Here is a 22,701-nt window from a genome sequence, read left to right as displayed (position 1 = left end):
GCTCTGGTTAGTACAGTATGCTTACACCAGACTACACACCACAACTACACAACAATAAAAATTGCAATGCAAAAATTTATAAATATCACTTTTTTTTAATTTTAGATGCTTGTCTGCGTCAATGATATAGCTAAACATAATGTTTAGAGTATTGGAACCGATCGAAGCTAATCCAAGGCAATCCAGCGTGGGCAAACGTTGCATGAGTGCTGGCGCCGAAGTCGTGGTGTTGCATAGTGTTGCCGAAAGATCTCGAAATAAATCGAGTGTCCGCATTTGACGAACCATGAATTGTTTCGTGCGGTGGTGCTTGACGTGTATACCCTGAAATTTGTTCCTAGGGTGCCGTTTATTTATTTATTTATCTCCACTTTTTCACTTCCGTGTTCCCCATCTTCAACATGAAGTGTCATTACGAAGTTCTAGGAGTGTCCAAAAACGTGACCCCGGATGAGCTGAAATTGTCCTACAGAAAACTCGCGCTACTGTGGCATCCAGGTAAGTACGCACGCTTGCGCGACGGGTTACGCGTTCACGAATCACGATTGTGACTTCAAGCGAAACTATACCCGAATTCTTCCGCACTGGGTTGACGTGCTTCTTCTGGACGCGAAAGCGTAAGAACGAAGTGTCGTGGCTAGTCAGTGATTCTGTGCCACAAGATGCACAAATTAGCGCGCACAGTACATAACATTTTAGGGGACTGCCTACAGCGCTTCTTAAAGGATACTGGAGTCACGGGTAGTTTCATTCGGGTTAGCCGCATTTCCGTGCCTTCTCTAGGCACGTGTGACGCTCCTGCGCATTCATTTACGAAGGTGTCCGTGCCCTTATCTGTTTCGAAACAATTTTTTTTCTGTTATTACTATCTTTTTGAATCGTACGTGCATGCAACTGCGGTTTCCAATGTGTGCTAACTATTTCAGAAATTGCTCCAGTTCATCTTAAATGTGGCAGACCAGGCGAACAGACCGCATTGCTTGCCCGAGCAGCGCATTCTTTGCGAGAGACAACCCACAAGTGTGCACGCATACGCCTAAAATTAAGGGAATCACGGTCACAGTTCTGGCGAGATAGTCTAAATCGGTTATACACAAATTCACATTTGTGACCTGTTTAGACGAGCTGTAGAGTCGCCAGTGCATTGAATGTGATCGGCTGCGTCCAAAGCTATCGTCCAAGTACCTCCTTCCTGGTTAAGAAGCAGCTTGCTTTCATACGAAGGTGACAGTACACAATAGACTGTATGGTTAGCTAGTCAAACCAGTCAATTTTCTTCACGAAAATAATCCACATTGAGACGCTTTATTCCAGTTCACATGGGACTAATATGATTACGTTCATAAAGGCAGTGACTGTGCCAGCTGGGCATTAAGGTCTGCTTGATTTGCCCACACCACTGTGAACCAGTTCACAGCAGTTCATGAGAACTTAAGAAATTATGCAGCTTGATTTCTGCGACACAGGCACAGCGCGACACTCGAGAAACGAATGCCAAGGTGTAGACGTGGTGCAGGTGCTATGATGTGTCCGACCAATGTGCACAGAATGCATAAGTTTGAGAGGTCCTGAACTGCTGGTGTGATCTGCTTCTGAGGTGTATACACCTGCGCCTGCGTAGACACGGCAGACTCTAGCGCTTCATTTTAAGTAAGTGGGGTTTCATTGGCATTTGCGACTATGTGCTAGGTCGTCTGCTGCACTGCTGCTTTGCACCTGTACACCTGCACCAAGTCGGCACCGACAGTAGAGAGGGTGCAGTGAAATCGTGAACCAGTCCTGCACCTTTCCTGCGCCTTTTGAAATGAATGGCATGGTTCAGAGGGCGCCATTGGTGCACGGCTGAAACAAATAGCAGGGTGCAGCACCTCGTGAACTGGTTCAGATGGTGCAGGCGAATCAAACGTACCTTTAGTCAGTTGCCCGGTTCAGCTGAGTCACGTGGTTTAACCTAGGTGGTTTTAAGCTCCTTGGTAGAAATCAACTGTAACTATGAGCTCAAAATTAATACCTTTTTCTTTATGTAAACTGGAAAAAACTTGCATGCAGAACAAGGGCACAATAGGGATATCGACTAACAACAGTAAATTTATACACATCCATGCATATAAATAAGCAAAAATAGATCAATGTGCATGTGGGAGCAGAAATTCCTGATACATTTGAACTTGAGAAATCAAAACAAAGGCTATGTGCAAAGCTGTACAGTACCTAAACCCTTCAACCATGACCTCTATTGTTTTGGTGCAGCAACAAACTGTTTGCCTACACAGTTGTATGCAAATCAATTCTACTATTAGCAGGGTCATTTAATGTTGATGCTGAAAAAGAACAGTGCTGGCATTAAAAATCTTGTAAGCAGCCACACTTTTACAAATACAGTGAAAGGTTCTACCTATGGCCACATTTCATAGACCATCCCTATTCAGGCAGCCTTTCAGACTTGGCCAGAGTAACATTGAAGGGAATTTATTAAATTTACTGGTATTAGTAAGGCTGGGCGTGAACCAAAATATTTAACTTAACTAATCAGGACATTTTAATCAATTAATTGAATAATCGGATTTGGGCATAGGCATATGTGCGCTAAATAACAAAACTGGTTATTATTCCTTGAAAGATTGAAGAGAACGCAAGCTATGCTATTTGTGTGGACGGTTGGCTTTCATATTACACCAATGGTGCCTTGCATGAGTGGACATGCGTCAAGCATCAAAATCACACAGACGTGATCAGAAATCCAACTGCAGTGAAGGCATTTGCTTGAACACTTGTTCCACTGACTTGGAAGTGCGTCACACGTGGGGCATCCTTTGTTGTCGCCCCAGGTAGACGTGCACACAGAACATTGTAGCTCAGTCTGAGGCTCTCATCCTTGCTGCTGATCAAGCAAACTGGGGACGTTGTCACAACTTGTGTGTTTCTTCTCACATCACGTCAACCAAACAATCGCTATTTTAAAAAATTAGTTTTGCAATTAAAGCATTAATCAGAAGCTTAATCAATGAAACGCCTAGCCCTTGTTAGTTGGCACCTGTATCGTGTCTTTTCCATGTGTCTCCTCCGAAATTTTGCACTCTACTTTCAACGGAGTGAACCTTGCCAAACCAAATCACCAAGGCTTACATTGTAGTCTACTAGCTCTGTCTTTCACCCTTTAAGGACAAGACATAAAAATACATAAAGAAAATGTGTATTTGTTGTCAAAATGAGCAGGATGCACTGAAGATAAGGATATTCAAGAAAAAAATATTTTGCAGAACCTTTTTGAGCGCTAGGTTTGCTGCCTATGGGCAACACACTGCCAGGCCGAAGACTGTAGACAAGCTTCACCCAAAGACACCTACACCTTCATATAAAACTTGTACAGATAGTTCCCATTGTATGCGAAACAAATGTGTAAATTGCATTTCCTCTACATTACCTGTACAATACCACTGCAGCTGTTAATTTTTGCACCGGCCTTTCTCCTCTCAATGTGCTTTCAAAATTAAATGAGTCATGTGCCAAACTTCCTCCCCATCCTCTGTTGCTGTTCCAATCCGACAAATTGTACTTGCTGCTTATCATTCAGTGTTGGCCAAAGGGATTTAGCCAGAAGCTTCATATTCAAAAGCAAACACATCAAGAAAAACTTATTTTGTTGCTTGTAGACAGCACTCGTCTATAAAGCGTTAATGCCACGCTCTGGTAGAATCATTTGTGAAATAAAACTGCACTGCCCTTCATCTTCAGATAAGAATCCGGATAATCTTCAGGAGGCGACGGAACAATTCAAGCTCATCCAGCAGGCCTACGATGTGTTGAGTGATCCCCAGGAACGGGCCTGGTATGACAAGCACCGTGATGCCATACTCAAAGGAGGTGAGATCCCTTTGTTCTTTTCTCTCACTATCTCTGCGAAAGTACAAAGAGGTAATGACCTATATCCGCTACAGCAGCTTGGGGATTAAGAATTGCGCGCATTAATTTTGTATGTATTTGCGGGCTTCTTTCACGCTCTGAAAAACACTTTTATGTAGCACGTATTAAGCAACAGAAAGCTATTTCGGGAGTTCTTCATGTTTCTCATTGACACTTCTAATTTAATTATAGTATTTGATAAGTTGATTAATTAAAAATAATTATGTAATCAGACAGAAAGCAAAAAATACTCTGAGTATCTCCAAGCGACGGCAAACAACATTACTTTTGGTTCTGTCCAGCTACATCGCATTTGCATATTTTTAAAACTTGGTACATGATAGTTGAGAGACACTGTAAGGGTTTGAACTGAACTTTGCAGTATGATGTGCAGAATTCATTTCTACGGCAAAAGGATGGACTGCCATGAAACTTGTTACTATTATAATTTTATTTGTATTTATTTATTTGATGACTTTCTGCTTCAAAAACTCTTGTGGTCAGAGATACGTATGCGTGTATGATCACTTTGAATCATTTGGTGATATTGTGCAACTCATGTTTCAGGTCTTGGTAGTGACTACAAGGATGACAGTCTAGACGTCTACTGTTACTTCAACTCCTCCTGTTTCAGCGGTTATGGAGATGACGAAAAGGTGCCCTTTAATGCATGGTTTCTTTTTATTTTCTGTTCTGCTATTTTTATTGTCAGGGCTTACCAGGCATTGCAGAAGCGAGGGGTGTATGTCAAGTGAAGTAATGTTCAGTCAGTCACGAAAGCTTACTGGACATTGTTTCCATTGCAAATGTGAATTTGTGCACTGTTAAGGCATGGTGCTTTTAATTTAATGAATCACTGTGTAGACGGCGAAGGCTACTACATGCTGGAACACTTAATTCGAAGCTCTGTGACCACGTTTCATAAGAATTCGGCTTCTTGGCAGATCCTGCATCCTGTAAACTTATGTGGTTGACTGTACTAAGTGATAACAATTAGCACGAAAAATTTTAACTGTGTTTTTTTAAAGAACTTAAGGTTCTCAAACAAATATATTCTCTGGAAAGGAATCTACAATGTACAGCCTTCGTAAAAAATATGCAAACTGGCATGCTGATGCCAAAAGCTAGCATGGGACTGTGTCAGCATGCTCTGATCGCCAGCACACACTTAGGCCAAGCTTTTTCACGGTGAGAAGAGAGCCACCCTTGCCATTGCGATCTTGTGCCTTTCGCTCCGTCTGTCACCTTTGCGGGGTCGCTCAACTCTCACGCATCCCATGATCATGTTTTTCCCACATGGCTCTCACTTCTCATGTAATCCGGCTTCGCCGCGTAGCTTTGCGCCTGCGGCGGTCGGTGTAGTTGCAGAATAGTACAAGAGGTGGCGCGAGTGTTGCGCTGCTAATGCCACCCAACGGCGAGGTTACTCGGGCGCAAAATGAAAGCCACTGCCTCTTTGGCTTGGTGACGGCTAGCTTCGCGGACCGTTTGCAGGACCATCCTGTGAAAGGTTTAGGAGCAGGACACCAGAATGCATGAACACAATCATTCGAACACGCCAACGTTCGCTTGTACGGTCACGCGAACGATTAGTGGTTGGTGTCCAGCATGGGGGCAAACATATTCGCTTGCTATCCGGTTGCGGTGAGTTGGACTTCCTTGATTTGTCATGCACCCGTTGGCATGTTCTGTTGGCAATAATCCTGCTGGCTAGATTGGTGTATAGATGGCTCAGTAAATGCCCTTGTGATTGTCTGCACTACTTTATTGTCGTTTCTTTGTCCCAAAAGCAAGTTTGAGACCCCAGACCTTGCACCCACTTGCTTACCTGCTTGTTGCCACTTAGTTAAGACCTCATACAAGAGTAGTGAGCTCAACTGGGAGTTGGCACTGTGCACCTTGCGCTGAGCCTTTCTTATTTCATGTCTATACTCTGATGCTGTCAGCACCTCATCAATGTGGTTACAGTGTATTAATTGTGACCCTAAACAAGGTGATCAGCACTATTCGCAGTTGTGGTCAGACCAAGTGCTGCACTGAAGCAAAACGAGCACGTGGGCCAGTGCTGTAGAGTTTCTATTATAACTCTTTGCACCTCTTTCAACAAAGCGACGTTAACTTCTAATTACTGCTGCACTGATTGTTTCGTCTTGTTGCAGCAGAATCGACCTGTGCTGTGACTAATTTTCTTTAACCAATACTTGTTAATTAACTTTGAAAAATTTTATTATGGAACATAGCATATTTTTGTGCACATGACCCACATAAAGAAATCCAAGAATTTAGCAGTAAAGTCGGGATACGGGTTATATGTCGATTTTGCCTTGAGGTGCGGCTTCATGGTATCAGGGTGCATGCTGCCATGAAGCCACATCTCAAGGCAAGGTTCTCCCTCAGTCAAAGCTTCTCCATCCCATAGGGATCCCCATCCACTCCCAACCGCTGCGTGTTAAAACTCCCTTCTCCACTCCTTCATGGTTGCCCATTCTCCTCCTCTTTGCGGATCGCCATTTTGCATTTAGTAAGCAAACAGTGCACATGGCACTGGCAAACTAGAACTCGGGTCATGATGAGGTGCGCTCAATAGCCACCCTTTACAGTGCAGCAGAAGCTGAAGATTAGCAACATCAGCGAAGAGAGCGGGGGGAAACAGAGCTGCTGGCCGAATATATGATGTGGACAAGTTGTTCATCTGTGAATGGAGACTGTTATTACAGTGACGTGAGCATTGTTGTATGCAGTTTATTTCCGCAAATTATATGCGGTGTATTTTTTATTTTTTTTTCCCATGCTCTTATAATTGGGGGTGCGGGTTCTACACGGTATAGTTGGTTATGCGCCGAAAAATACGGTATTTATATGAGAAACTTGAGATGACAGTCGTACTGGAAACTAGTTCATTTTGTTTGGTTTTTCTATTCTTCTGCATTCCATTTCGAGATATTCATCATCAAATTGAATGCTGGCTGCGCCAGATTCACATTTCGAGGGTGTGTTATCGACACAATTAGCCGATTCCGTAGCACATCAACGTAGAAGGCAGGCAGAGCTGATAACAGCTACACTCCACCTCTCAGCAAAAAAATGCTTTATTGACTTCCTCCTTTTCTCCACCATGAGCTACGTCACATGGGTGTTTGTGTTTGCATCAGGACTTTTGCTTGTGAATGCAAAATTAGCCTATCAGATATGATTACTAACATATCTCGGTATGACAGTGCTGCAGGAGAATGTAGAATTTGTTTTTTAATAAGGTCAACCTCAAGCGTTTAATATAAACATATACTATAACCGCAAAATTTTAAAGATGTGTTAACAAATTTTTATTTATTATTTGCCAACTTGTTAATAATCGTAACCACCGAAGCACATAAATCGCCTATGTAAGCAACATTTTGCATAGCTAGCATAGTGTTTCTATTAATATTACTGATACTTAATATTTATCTTCTAAAGTGCCGTGCCCAATATGCTTGTTTGGCCACTGACACACACCTCTGGCCATGTTCACGATAATTTGCGAATCTGAAACATTCATAGGTAGGTTGTGCCATCTTACTCAGAAATGGGCTAAACTAAAATTTTATGGTAGGTTTTGTTTTTATATTGCAGATGGCATGACAATATTATTGACTGTCAGTGTTGCTTGTGTCTCTAGTTTTTCCGACATGGCAGATCAGCTCAAAATGCCCATGCATTTTTTCAACAATGCAGAAATTCAAGAACATTTATAAACTTCGATTAAGAGGACGCCAATGGTAATTATTAGGTGTCCTCAAGGGACAGTGACAGCAACAAAGAGGCCATGTTGTATGAGAAACAAATAGTATCCCAATTAAAATAATTCATTGGCATAAGTCTTCATATTTGTTTGTATTTCCAGGTTTAAAAACTGATAAAACCATCAGCGACACACAGTATCTACAATGAAGAGCACTTTAAATTAAAGCTTTCTAATGTGTTAGACAGAAATTGAATATGTTGCACTCCGGAAAAATGCCTGGCACGGAAAGGAGTAAAGGTCCAATAAATTTGAAAATAAATATAATGGCATTGCGGCAACAAAAAATTAACAAATTTTGGACTGCCCATTTCATTTTTAGAGGCAAGGGGTGTCTTGTTACTTGAACCTCTGCTATTGATCAACATATTCATATGTTTCACAAAGCACTCCATCCTAAGCTCGTGCTCAATTTTCTGAAATGCCTCCGAAGTGTCTGCCATCCAAGTGCTTCCACTCAAGTGCTTTTTAAGCACATCTTTCAACATGGCCACTTCAGTGTAGTTCACAATGATAACCGCGACAAAGCAGTGGCATTATTTTTTAATGTATGTATCGTGAGGTTATAAACCATTGACCAATCATTGTCTTCGCATGGCTCCATGTAATATGTTGCAGTTGCTTTCATAAAGCTGCCTTGAGAGCATATTTCACTGCTCCGAAATGCATTCTGGCTGCTCCAAAAGCTGCTTCAAAATGGCATTGGACAGTGGCATCATTGCAGTGAAGATGCATGTGATGGTGAAAAAGCTCACAGTTCTGCATTGTAGTCAATATTGTTTCATTTTTTTGAGTCGGTTATACACGCATAAACGCAGTAATTGCCTTTACTAATGAGCCGAAAGTCTCCATTCCTGATGTCTTTCTGTTCTTGTTTATGCCAGGGATTTTATGCGGTGTTTCGAGACGTCTTTCAAAGACTCGCTGCCGAGGATGAACCCTACCATGATGACCCCGTGGTTGTACCAGGCTTTGGAAACAGCACCAGCTCATATGATGAGGTAAGCGTTTGTACCTTGAGTTGCAGCACACTAAAGCTTCTATAGATGTTAGCTGACAATGGTAGAGTCGGTGCCATTGCTGACCACAATGGCAACGAAAAATGCGGCACCAAACTGCAGGAAGCTTGTTAGTGAGCGTCGAAGCAGATAGGCCTAGGTGGATCAGCGTGCAAGAGTGCTGGTTTGAAGCTGTGAGATAATAAAAATGGCTGCGGTGTTGGCTTCAAATAATGCCGTTTCATACCTACAGTCATGGCAAAAGGTCTGGAAAAGTAGACGGTGAAAGGTTTCAGCGTCTGAAACTTCAGACATTCTTATACATTGGCTCTATGGGGTACAGAGTGATGCTGTGAAGGCATCTGTATTAGCAGGCATGTCTGAAAAATCTGTTGACTGTAGTATAGCCATTGCTGTAGTTCAGTTCGTATAGCATTGCACATGTAATGTGGTAGATGTGGGTCTGGCTCCTACTAGCGGCAAGTTGTTTTTTCACCTGCTTTCGTTTCCATTTACCTCATTATCTCTGCATTTCAGTAAGAACCATAGTTAATTTCTCTTTGCTTTTCTTTGGTGCATGGTCTGTTACCTTTGTGGGTTTGTGACCAAGTAAAACCATGCCCCTCGGTTCTTCCTCTTCTTGCTTTATTCTGACAATTTCATAAAGTTGATGATTTCTTTGGTCTACACCTGCTGGTAGGTCGTTGGCCCATTTTACGGCCACTGGCAGAGCTACTGCACGGCCCGGACCTTTGCCTGGCTCGACACGTATGACGTCCGGACGGCACCCAACAGGCGAGTGGCGCGGCTCATGGAACGCGAGAACCGCAAGGTGCGAGATGCTGCCCGACGGCAACGCAATGAGGAAGTCAAGGTGAGTGTAGTGCTTCATGAAATTTCTGTAGCAGAAGTGACATCAGTACTGCTTCCAGTAGTGTGTGTGTGTTTTGTAACAGATTAAGACACCAAAACCAAACTGCAAGCGCTGTTATGAATTGGTGCTGCGTGACAGAACCTGCATGGTGATATAACAGCGCTTGCTCCATTCAAAGGAACAACACATTCCAAATATCTTGTGGCCTAAGCTAATATTACATTACATAGCCTAACCTAATCAAGACAATGAAACTAAATTGCATGCACTGTTGTGAATTGATACCCTTGACAGAACCTACATTGTGATGTAATTATGCATGCAGTATACAAAGAAAAAACACATTACAGATGTTTTGTTGCCTGATGCTCTTTAGTCATTTAACTGCCAAAGTAGGGCTGTGCTCGGTATAGTGTCAGCCATGTTGTTTGGCTACAACTGTTCGGATTTGTACCTGGCCTCCATCTTTTCTCGACTTTGGTAAGTATCACTCAAATACATATGTAAACATGATCTGACAGATTAACATTATTGCCACCTATCACGGTGGCTGCGTGGCTATGGCATTCTGCTGTGAAGTATGATGTTGTGGGTTTAATTTCCAGCCGCAGCAGCTGCACTTTAAAACAGGGAAAATGCAAGAATGCTCATGTAAAAATAAGGTTTTAAATTAAAGATAAGAGTAGATCATCTTAGATTGAGATGCTAATCTGGAGCCTTCCCCTACACCGTCCCTCATAACCCATGATGTAGTGATGTAGTTTCGGGACTCCGAACCCTACAACCCTCAATATTTTTTTATTTAATTACCATAAATATCTCAAGTTAATTTCAATGAAACAATGTCGCATTATAAAGTTCTGCAGATATGCTGCTTCATCTCTTTTGTCTTTTATTCTTTGACATACCATCATCACCATATTATACAAATTATATCACCTCTGCCCATGTAACTTTGCTGGAATCCAATGTCATTTGATGTAACGAATGTTGTTCCCTGTAAGTGATGTTTAAATATTTCATGTGACAGGGGTGCTTTTCTCTTTCGTTTTTCTCTTACTGCAATGCAGCAATTGGTTCAGTTCGTCCGGAAGCGAGATCGGAGGGTTCAAAGAAGAAAGGTGAGTTTGACTTTGCTTCACTACCTTAAGATGTAACACTGGTGTCACATGGGCATACTGGTGGCCCCTGATCCGATAACTCAGGAACTCATCTGCAATGTAGGCACTGCTACACAGACAGCGTCACTCCACTCCAGCAGTTTCTTTTGTCGCGCGGCATGCAATTTGAGAGGCTCATTTGCAAGCAGCCGCTTGTCATTCTATCATTTGACCATCTGTGTCCGCGGAAGTTTCCAGTTATTGTCTCGGTGTTCCTATGTGGTGGCATTGAAATTTCTTTATATTGAAATCGCATACAAACACGTTTCGTTGTATGGAGGTTTTAAATACATGGTGTTCTATGGACAAGAGGTTATGAAAAGTGAAATACTTCGTTATATCAAGAATTTCATTATATTGAAGTTCATTATATCGAGTTTTAACTGTACATTGTTTCATACATAGTAGGCAGCTCTACAAAGGCTATCAAAACTTCTCTCGTTGCTCGCACACGTGACCAAAAAATAGTGCGTCACATATGAAAAAAAAAAGTATCGGTATGCGTCACCTAATTTGATGTAGCACAAGGTTTCACACTTTTATGACACATATATGACATAGTTATTACGGAGAAGGTGTCGCAGATCTCAACCCATTTTCCACCAAACGAATGGAGCGACACATTTCTTTGACCAGCGGCAACAGAACACCGCTTGCGCTCGCGACCAAAACATAAAACATTGGACACTGGAAGCACAAATGTGCACAAATATTTAATACGTACATGATTCGATGTAACGAGTTGTAACGATGTAGCGATCCACAAGTTTTAGTTATAATATATGAACTAGTTATTCTGTAGAAAGCATTTTCAGTCGAGAACAACTGCACTGCTAAATTCATGGTGTGAAACTTCTATGACTGCACTACTTTTGTAGCTTCTGCAGCTTTACGTGCTAAGTATTAAATATCATATAGATACTGCAGCACTGCAATAGGTGAGCATGAAACAGCTTCAGTGCCTATGTGCATTTCAGTTTTGTTGAAATCTCATGATGTTACTGGCGTCACTTAAAGAAGTGAGAGATTATGCTCATGACACACTTTTTTGAAACTGCATTGTTTGTATTCCATTTCTTCTATTTATAAAATCTTTTCTTTGCCTTACGTGCACTTATTTTTTGCAATTGTGCTTGCAGAAAGAGCTCGAGGAGAAGGCAGCCGAGAGTGCTCGGAAGTCCGAGGCCAAGCGTGTGCAGAGGATTTTAGAGCAGAAAAAGTGAGCAGATTTCATTACTTTGTAAATTTTGAACTCTTTGTCATTTTGCAGTTTTCTTGGTTCCTCGTCGGAGTGTTTAGCAATGGACTGGAACTGTGTGAACAAGACAGTCATGAACATGACTCTGTGAGCAAACGTTCACATGCTGTGTAGATATGTTGTTTATATTAATGTTTGAATAATAAAATTTCCTAATAAATTCGAATACGAATATTTTAGAACTACCTGTTAATGTTTAACAGTATATTGAACTGAACATAAATTAAAAAATTATATGGATCCCCCGCACTGTAGCAATCAACGTAAGCGAAGATTTCTGTGCCGTTTGCTTTGATTCACGATAATTAGTGGTGATGTTGACGATGAATATTTAATTTCTTCAATGTTCATTACAATACGAGAATAGTGAATTGATGGTAAAGGTTACCTTGAATGCACCTCTGCTGTTTGTCTGTGTACCACACAGAATGCACAGCGAGACGTGTTTGCTTGTGGCATTGTTGTGCACCATTGTTCATAATCTTTGAGGAGGTTAGCATTGTCATTGCCTCACACGGCACATGGCATCATGACTGAAGTGTTAAACTTTTATTGAATTGTGGGGCTACTACTGCGTAGTACACAGAACACACAGCGAGATGTGTTTGCTTGAGGTTTCGTTGTGCGACATTGTTCATGACCTCCAAGAAGGTTAGCTTTGTCTTTGCCTTGCGTGGAATATTGCCTGGTGTGCCGTGTGAATGCGGCTTTGTGTCTGCGCACTATGCGTCAGTTGTCCGCTTGACAAATTTGCATGGTGTTTATTTTTCAGAAATAGCAGAAACCTACAGCACTGTACCTTGAAATTAAATTTATCCCGTTTGACCGCAGCCATTGCCGTCTCTAGTAATAGCATTTCTTTGGATGCTTGCGTGGTAGTGAAATGTGCGTCTCCGATGAAGACATGCATCGGACGAAGACGTGCACTGCGGCCACACTCCAAAGAAAGTCACGAGGCCTTCACCGCTGCGAGCGCTAATGAATTGAGATGAGAATCGTTGCTACTGCAGTGTTTTCATGCACAATAGAAACAGAATTTGCTGATTCATTAAGTAAATGAAAGCCAGTAGATAAAGTCAGCATTTGTTTTTGTTTCCTTGATAACCTCGATAATTCGACATTTGGTTAATTTGGACATATTTTTTTAGGTCTCCTGAAATCTAAATGCACGAGGTTTTACTGTACTTATAATTATGTACATATGTGGCTATTATGGTACAGCTTCAGTTTTGTATCCAATTGTAATGCGCAGGCAATTTTCTTTCCCATTTTCTTAGGAGGGAAAAAAGTGTGTACTTAGAACAAGGCAAGCACGGTAACTTGAATGTGAATGTTTCAACTTGCTCAGCTCCAAGCAATGCTAGTCAATCATAACAGTTATTTATTACCTCACCTATATGTTTCATTTATGGTGCGCCAAAATTTCACTTGTTTGTTTGTTCCCAAAAGTGAAGTTAGCCCTAACTAATACTTGGCATGTCTTGCGGCAAAGAAAGTTTCACAGTAAAAATATAATGTTGCGAGTAGTCCCAGACCCTGCTTCGAACCTCCTGTTTCCAGTGCATCTTCCATCAACCTTGTTTCATAGCCTGTTCTATCGTATTGTCAGCATTTTCCATCTTCCTTATTTTTGTTTTCCTTTGTGCAGAGCTATGGAGAATTATGAGGAGTCTGAGTGGTGTTCGATGGCACAGCTTGAAGTCCAGCTGAAGGATATCGAGGCCCAGCTGGACTCTCAGTTTGGTGAAGAAAACAATGCACAGTCCGGTGGGACCGCGGAACAGCCAGCAGGTAAGCACCACTTCGTGGGGTGGCAAGGAAGAGATGTGATGTGTTCGTTTTAAGGATATTACTCCATTGCGCCATACTGAAAACAAAGAGGCTCAGCAAGCTAGCATTGCCGCCTGTGCTGTTTGCTTATCATCTACTGCCTATTGCGAAAAGCCATTAGACTGCTTGACAAGTGCTTAGGTAGCTATTACAATGGCAGAAGGATGAATTTTATTCATTCGCACATGCACAAAAATCTAATCATATAAATTTTACTGCTGGTTTCGAAGAATTGTATAGTGTCAAGAGGCGACCTATAGCAGTTGAAACAGACCAGCAATTGTCCAATTTCATGGTAAACTGCAGCCGAAATAATGCTACCAGCATTTGCTGAAATTTGACACAATCAACCTGAACGTAGGTTGTCTGCCACCAATAAACAAGCTTTAAGTTTTTACTCTTCCTTGAGCTTTATTGCACCATCGCGATTTCCAAACTTAAAGGGGCCCGAGACACTTTTTGAGCACAGTAAGAGAATGTTGCCGACCTGTGGACGAGGCTCCTGTGAACATGTGAGCCAAACATTCCACTGCATGCAGCAGGGAATTTTACAATCTTGTGTCTAAAACAGTGAAAAGTTGCTCGCACTCTCATTCGCAGTGTAGTCAGTAGCTACATGTCAAGCAGCCAAACAATCACTATTGGTGGATTTTGTGATCGTTTGATCATTCTCAGTGATACTATCATTGCTAATTTTGAGCTAAATGAATGAAAGCTATATGTCTGCAGTCTCAAAATGACCAAAAGGGTATGAAGGGGAATCGGAATGTCTTGGCCCTATCTTTTATCAGCCAGAATAAGGTACATACAGGTAATTACAAATATATGTACTGTTTTACATACCTTACACTATTTTTCCATTTAGTCTCCCACCTGTTCAGACATTTGTCCCATTGCAGCACTAAATTTGAGATGCCCCTGGGGTATAATTCGTCTGGCTGACTGTGGAACCACTGTCTTACTGCTGTCTTGGCTTTATTGTTGCACGTGAATCGCAGTCCTGCCAGGAACTGTTTCAGCGGACCCGTGCAAATCACTAGGGGTGAGATCCGGACTGTATGGTGGGTGGTCCAGACTCTCCGTCCGTCCCTTGCTTCATAGAAAACAAAGCACACTTCGTTGCTTATATGCTGTGGACGTGTGAAGCACACCCACTAGTTTCAACAAATGACAGCTGTGCTGTACCAAATAGCTACCGGCAGATAAAGCCAAGCCGGTCCAAGAAAGGTCCACCACTGGGAAAGGATACTGTAAGACTTATAGGACGATCTCATTGCTGCCATCCAGTTGTAAGGGTTGTAGTCGGGCATGAACTATGTGGCAGCTGGCCCATGCTGTCGTCGGACCCACTCACGTTTGGGACATGGTTGTAGGGAGGAACTTGTTCTCATCGAGAACTAGGAGTACATGATTTATTTACATATTTACATTAAAAAAAGAGATACATTTCGACAGTCTAGCATGACTCCCAAATGGAGCATGCAAGAAGGATACAGCACAAAGCACCAAGCACATCGCTTGTCGAGCACGAGCACACTCTAGCAGCTGACAAACTGCTGCTTAAAAAGCCTCTGTCCTCCTTAGATCCCTAGGGGAGGGAAAACTGCTGTCCAACCTTCGTCCATTCAGACCATCCACAGTCGTTGGGGCGTAATCGACCCGCCTTTGAGGGGGAGGGCTCACACACTCACATACGCTTTTTGGATTCCCAGAAACCGAGTTGAGCGGGTCCTCGTAGCCAGGTGGTCATGCTTGCCCCAGCCGGCGTCTCTTAATTCCAGAGCTGGCTTTCTCCGGTGGTCGCCACGAGTGTCAGCAGACTGGGACGAATCCTGGGGCCCGAGAAAACTCACCGCAACATACCCTTGTGTTAGAGAACCTCTCTTGCTGCAAATAGACCATGAAAGCCACAGCAAATCAACCAACAAAACACGGTCCGCCAAACGTGGCCAGCCCTGCTGCTGTTGCAGACTCTCCGAAGAAAGGCGCATGGTGGATTAACGTTGCCGTAGTCTCCAGTTCTCCGAAGGAAGTTCATGGTCGGTTAGCGCTGTTGTCTTTGCTGGTTCTCTGAAGGACGCCACCCCCACGGGTTGATCGAAGCACCTGCAGCAGGCTGAGATAGCTTTGCAGAGCAGTACCCCTGCAGGCCGATCGTAACAATAAATTGAATTTGCATTTACAGCTGTAATTTATATAAAAAAAAGTAGGGGCAATGACCTTCTGATTCGCCCTCATATTTGATCTTTGCACTTCCTTTCTACACATGGCAGTTGCAGGTAGCTGCATCTGGTACTCGTGGCCTCGGAAATTTCAAAAGGGTGTGCTGTGAAGCAAAGATGCTGCGGCCGCCTCAGAGTGTCGCTTTGAGCCCTCTGGCCACTGACTTTGAGTGACATAGCTCCAGGAGTGTGGTGACAGGAGGCAACCCAAGTGCCAATCTTGCATTAAGAGAGCAAAGTGCAAGCTTGAATCGAAAATAGAATTGCAAAGAGAAAAAAAATTACCATCTTTTGATTGGGTCCTTTGCCTCCTTGCCATCCTCCTGTGTAGCTTCCAACATGCTAATGGAGATGAAAAGGAGAGAGAGAGCCTCACATTGGTGTGATAACTACCCCTAACTCCACTTAGATATGAAGTATTTGAACAATTTTTGCTCCTGGGTATTTGTGAGGTAACATATTTTAATAGCGAGGCCATTCTTTGATAAGCGTTTCAGCTCCCCTCTAGTGCTAGTTTGTTATCTTGTTGACCATAGCCTACACCATTGGGAAGCAGATTTGTTTCTTTGATGTCTAAAATTGCTTACTGCATATAAATTGCTAAATTAGTATTTCTAGTATTAGAAAATAATGTGCATTCCATCCAGCCACATTCAGCCCTCAGAAATACGGTCGCTAACTGATAATTCATGCTCTATGAGCACTGACAAATGGTCTGAATAATTGAGAGTTTGCAATATTGTATTTACAGGAAAATAAGTGGGTTTATTCCACAATTGGCCAAAAAAAAAAAGCTTGTCAACATGTCACTTATACACATGCACGTGCCTGTGACTTGGTCAGTCGGTATTTCGACCATTTTCATGGTGTCGCTACTGATAGATAAAGGTATGGTTAATGCAAGCACCGAATCTCCTTCCCTAACAACTTAACAGAGGTCGACCGCAATCTGATAGCTGAATGATCATAGTTTTCTTCTCAACAGTGATTCTCCCGTGCACTCAAAGTTGGTGGAGACATCGAGGGTGGAGTTGGTGCCACTTCAAGCTTCCTACTCTTAGCAACAATAATTCATAATAGCAATAAAGGAAGTCTCTAGAAACTACATCACTATTTGACACGTAAAGGGAAGGACGCTGGATGCATGTAACTTGCTTGGCAAACTGCAAACACGTCAAACACAGTGTTTACACCTTAACAACTAGTTTCTATTTCAAGGAAGTACCAGCAACATGGCCAGCGACCGTGGCCTTCCTCCATGCCAGTGACGTATCAAAAATATCTCTTTCTGCTCTCAACTCGGTGGCTGAATTAGCAAGCAGTTGTGCATGTTGAGTCCAAATTATTGAATGGGCTGCTGTAAGTTATCCAAAATTTCGGTTGTCCTTATAAATTAAGTCTGCGAGATGAGTGATGGTGCCACAAAGCTATCTGAATAACCAAGACTGTTTGAATTATCGGTCGGCGACTTCATATTGGTACAAAGTTGGTAAAAACATTGAGACTTCCTGGCACTTTACAATTTGAAATTTATTTTTGCCTGTCAATTAGCAGGTAACATGATAGATAAGATCAGCGTTATAGTGACAGCTTGCAGGCATGTTTCAGTTCTCATAAAATTAAATCTGTTGATTAAATGGTATTTCTCCAAAAAGATACACATTTAAGGTAATTCGCTGACTGTTCAAGAGACAAATTACTTTAAAGCAACTAAATTAATTTGCCTTCTTTTCACTACTAAACAAATGAACTATTTCTTTTTCCTTTCTTTTTTTTCCAGAGAATGGTGCAGAATCAGAAACCGATGAGTCTGAGGATGACGATCCAGACGAACTTTACTGTGTGGCCTGTGATAAGTGCTTCAAATCAGATAAAGCGTGAGTGCACTCCTTTTTCTTTTTCTTTATTGCAGTTGTTTCGTAGCAAGATAGATTAGCATGGTTAACATGCAATCCTTTGAGGCTTAACCACGTCCATACAATTTTTGAACGAAGAGCTTGGCCGTTGCTGTTGCTTGCCGTATCACCAGTCTTCTGGCCAGCCAAAAAAACTTAGCTTGTTGCTTGGAATTCTGCACAGTGGCTTCTGTTGGTTAACAAGATTGCACAACAACCAAGTCGCCTGCCTTGATCTGAATTCTCTGTTGCTACTTACTCTCCAATGCAACAGCAAGAAATAAAGAGTCAGCCTCATTTCGTTTCATCTCATGCTAAACACAACTTGCGGACAATGTTTCATTGTTATTGCTAAGATGCTCTGTTTGTTAATACATAAACAAAGCAAACTGGCTTCTGGGGTCCCCTTGTGACTATCACGGAGGCGTCTGCTGTTTAACATTGGTTACCAGGGTATGAGAGCACTTGGCGTCAGTCATTATTGCCAAGTTTTGTCTGCTCATTTTTAAACAGATGCACAGCTAACAAGATTATAACGTGTTTGTCCTTGCCAACATTATGTTGATCAACTGAAGAGTTGGTGACGTCAGTTAGTGAAAGTTAGTGACATCAATTAGTGACAAGTTAGTAAAGTCATGTGGAAGTAGGTTCCATTCCGGAATTGTTCTAGGCTGGAGTGAGTAGCAGTACATGGTATTTGTACTTTTTTGTGCAGCAAACACTGTTTCAAGGTTGTGAACTGTTTGTTCACATGGTTGCAGATTCGCCAACCATGAGAAGTCAAAGAAGCACAAGGAAAACGTGCAGTTTCTCAAAGAAGCCATGCAGGAGGAGGAGGCCCAGTTTGCTGGCACAGCCACCCAACCAGAAGAAACTGTCCCTGCTGAAACTCAAGACGCTGGAGACAATGTCGAAACGAAGCTGCCGAAGACAAAACATAAAAAGAAATCGAAAAAGTAAAATCCTTCAGATTATGAGAACATAATGGGTTCTGGCTTCACCGCTAGCATTTATTGAAAATGGCCTTGAATGGAACTGTGCCTACCAGTGCAACTAGAATTTGTGCACTGAAAGCCTTGTGCAAACGTGTTCCACAGCACACCATGGTGAGGTGTGTGTTTATGTGTGTTTCTGTGTGTATGTGTGTGCTTTCTCCATGAATCCTCACTCTAAACTGAAGCAGCAATGACTGAAACAAGGACACAAAGAAAAGAACATGCACTGCAGGACAAGTGCTTGGTGCCAGCTCAATTTTTGGCCGAAGAATGCCAGCCTCTTATAGTCGGCCCAGAACCAGCATACATGCATCGGTATTATTAGGCGAGATCAAAAGTGTTCGTATCTTGTTTTCTGACTATGCAAGAAAAGATGTATGTGCTTAAACAATTATCTTTAGCTTTTCTTATGTAGAATGATTCTATTTTTATTTCTTTCCCAGTTGTTTGACTTTGTTGGTTTTAAAAAATGGGTCATCTCAAGAGTAAGACTACATGCACAATTTTTACAAAGGCCAGCTAAATGCAGGGTGTCTACCAACCGGGAAAACCGGGAATTCTCAGGGAATTTGAACAGTCTGGAAAAACTCAGGGAAAACTCAGGGAATTTGTGCTTCTGTCAGGGAAAATTAGCTGTAACTTTATTGAAAGGGAACGAAAGTCGTGTTAATGCTCGCTCCAGTAACAGAAGAATCGCAATGAATCGTCATTGACGCCGTGTCATCGGCACGATGTGTTACCAAAGTAGTTAACGACCGATTTTCCAGACGCTTTTTCGGACATGCCCGATAATTTGCACGGCTTTGCGGCACCACCACGTACTCCATATAGTAAATGTATATTGCCCTGACTGCAGGTCTGAAATGGAATTAATCAAAGCCGCCACCGCCGCCATTTTGATTATCTCGCCGCCTCGAACTGGCACTATCGCACGCAGATCCGCCGGCAGCCGTAGCTACCACCACGGCAACGTTAGGCCTAGCTGCTTCTACGTTCGCTGTTAAGCTTCTTGCCGTGCGGTGCCGTGTTTTTCATTGAAAGAATTCGCCGCTGTCAGCAATGGCACCAACACCACGTTTGTAATCTTCGCCATTGGCTTCGATGCTCTCAGAGCACACACAGCGCGTTTCGTAATGCCAGTCTTTAAAAGTTAGCTTCGCCTCATTACAGCAGTGCTAGGCGGTGAAGCTTAACAAGCGTGGGAAGGGGCAATTGTCACGGGACACAGTATGTATTCCTTAAATATACGCGCGTGCACCCCCATCTCCTGTCACAGCACGAGCACTGATATGCCTAATAAGTGTACTGGCAGGCCTTAAGAACTTTTGCGGACCTGCCTGTGCCAATTTTAGCCCTTATAGGCAGTTAGAGACATGCATTCATTTTTTTTGGACTGCCCGATTTTTCGGATGTTTTTGCGGCCCCTAGGGAGTCTGAAATTTCGGACGTTGACTGTACAACTGACCAAGAGGATCCTTCAAATGATCCATAGGGTGAACGTGTGGCAGAAGGAGGATGAGAACAGGAAGGACCGACGTCCTGAGGAATTAACGGGAAATTAAGCGTGCCGCCACCTCTTTGAAGGAGCTTGAGCTCAAAAAACAAAGCGTTGACTGATGCTGAGATGCAGGTGTCCCTCATTCAAACCAAAATAAGCTATTTAAAGCAGAGAAACCCTACACTGAGATGTTTTGTACGGGCTGAGAGTATGTCATTGTCAGGACAGTTGAGATTGACTTCCCAGCTGCTGAGAGAGAATCTTAGTTGTGACAAAGTTCAGGCCTCATACCGATGAGCTTGATATCAGTTGATAGAAATGGCTCATATTAAAAAAATATTTACTTATGTATGCACCTCCTTACATTCGTATTTGTAAATGTTAGACCCAATTTGCAATGGGTTTTATCATTTTTTCACTGTGCATTTTACTAACACCTTCCTTCTGTTTTCTTTTTAAATAAAATAGATATTAATCCTTACTATTCAAACTGGATTAAGTCATTTTTTTGTTTCAACATGCTTACTAGAGAGTGACAGTATCGGGCAACATGGTGTCAGCCTGTCTTGACATAAAACAAAGTTCTGGCTCATTCAGGGAATTTAGCAAAAGTGCTCAGGGAAAACCTGGAAAACTCAGGGAATTTGGAAATGTCAGCTTGGTAGACACCCTGTAAATGGCTTTCGTACTGATTCTTGAAGTTATTGTTGTGCTTAAATGTTTGATCATTATAACACTGCCCTATTCAACACACACGTGCACAAACACACACACACACACTTCTTGCCAAGTTGATATGCCTTCAAAATTCATTAGCTAAAATTTGTATATTGAAGTATGTGTCGTAACATAATTAACAAAAAATTTTAATTAGCATACTTTGTAAATTATTCAGTTAAGTGTTTGGATCTCTTGTAGAACTAGTTGCTGCCTCATCGAGTTATTTCGATCAAGGCTTAGAATTGGGCTATTTGCCACAGGCTATTTTTTGTAATTTGGTGCAGATAAAAAAAAGATAGCGCTACACATTTCTGTAAGACACCATACTAATTTTATTGCAAGGATTGATGCAGTTTGTAACAGCGACAATTTTGCTTCGTTATCTATATTGAATTTAGCCACGGCCAGGCAGTGGTTTACAACTTAGTCGTCTAGACTTGCAGAATATGTGTGTTCAAGGGTAGGGCGCGAAAAGACAGAAGGGTGGACACCACGAACAAGTGCGCACTCGTAAGTAATGTTTATTGAGTAAACACTCACCAAACATACATAGCATACATACATATATATATATACATATACACATAGCTGGTATGTATGTATGTATAGTACGGTATGTGTGTGTCGCACTATCTATGGAAAGGCTTACAAGCAGTCGCACACTACATCACGAAATCTCAAGAAAAATAAAAAAATGGTAGGCAACCCTAATCATTGACTTGGGTGTCTCTTAGTGGCACTCGCACCTCGGCGTTGATGATCTTTCGGTTAAGCGAGCGAACGTCGTTCCCCTGGGACGATATGCGGCCGAGGAGCGAGGGATGGCGAGGAGAAATAAAGCAAATTGAACTTCGTAAAGTAGTGACACACTCCTCCTTCCCTCCTCCTCGTTGCTCCCCTCTTTCACGCTCCCTCGTCGACCGTGGCGCCGCCTACACTGCTCGAGCGTAGCAACGGCGCCAACATGCGCTCCTCGACACTCCGTAGACACTCCTCGAGCAAAAATGGTGCTGGTGCACGGCGTGAGGGACCACGTGATGCTATTAGGCCATTAGCGACGCGGCGTCGGCCATGGCCAAAACGCGCGAGGAGGAGGCGGCATTCTTCAAAGCGTGGCGCTACTTCACGAAGTTTAAGGGGCTTCAAGGAGAAAGCGCAGCGCGCGCCAGCTGGTGGGGCGTAGCCTCCTAGCGAGCGGCGCACGTAGCGCACCTTACTCGCCCTCTCCCGTGTTGACGTCAGAGCATGCAACGAGCGCGCTCGCGCAGCTGTTGCGAGCAAGCGAGCGAGCGAGGAAGTAGGTGAGCGCCGCTAGAGAAGCGAGAAAGGGAGTGACGTCACATCCGCTTTGCTAGGCAGATGTTCAGTCTACGCCAGGCAACCGCTTTCCATTAATTAGCCGGTTAAATGCCATGCTACCTTCCTGTGTGTGACGTCATTAGTGACGTCGTTACGTCCGCTTTCTATTTACGGGGTTCCCGGAATTTCGGCAAAGCCGTGCTCACGTGGCGGGTCTCCCATGTCTACGATTCTGTGCTCTGTGCAGTAATGAGCGATTTCTAATTCT

General features: G+C 42.8%; 1 protein-coding gene across 1 annotated transcript; it reads left to right on the top strand.

Annotated features, from left to right (window-relative positions):
• The first annotated feature begins 176 nt into the window (after positions 1-176).
• On the top strand, positions 177-19,446 carry LOC139050089 (dnaJ homolog subfamily C member 21). The gene is made up of 10 exons (XM_070526293.1): positions 177-498; positions 3,736-3,864; positions 4,471-4,559; positions 8,569-8,685; positions 9,383-9,556; positions 10,627-10,677; positions 11,856-11,935; positions 13,623-13,765; positions 17,807-17,903; positions 18,683-19,446. Exons 1-10 carry the CDS (start codon positions 402-404, stop codon positions 18,879-18,881), a joined length of 1,176 nt encoding a protein of 391 aa, XP_070382394.1. The 5' UTR covers positions 177-401; the 3' UTR covers positions 18,882-19,446.
• Positions 19,447-22,701: the final 3,255 nt, after the last annotated feature.

This window comes from Dermacentor albipictus, chromosome 9 (assembly GCF_038994185.2).
Source record: "Dermacentor albipictus isolate Rhodes 1998 colony chromosome 9, USDA_Dalb.pri_finalv2, whole genome shotgun sequence".
Classification (NCBI taxonomy): Eukaryota; Metazoa; Arthropoda; class Arachnida; order Ixodida; family Ixodidae; genus Dermacentor; species Dermacentor albipictus.
The sequence above is the reverse complement of the archived record's forward strand: the minus strand, read 5'-3'. Positions and strand labels throughout refer to the sequence as shown.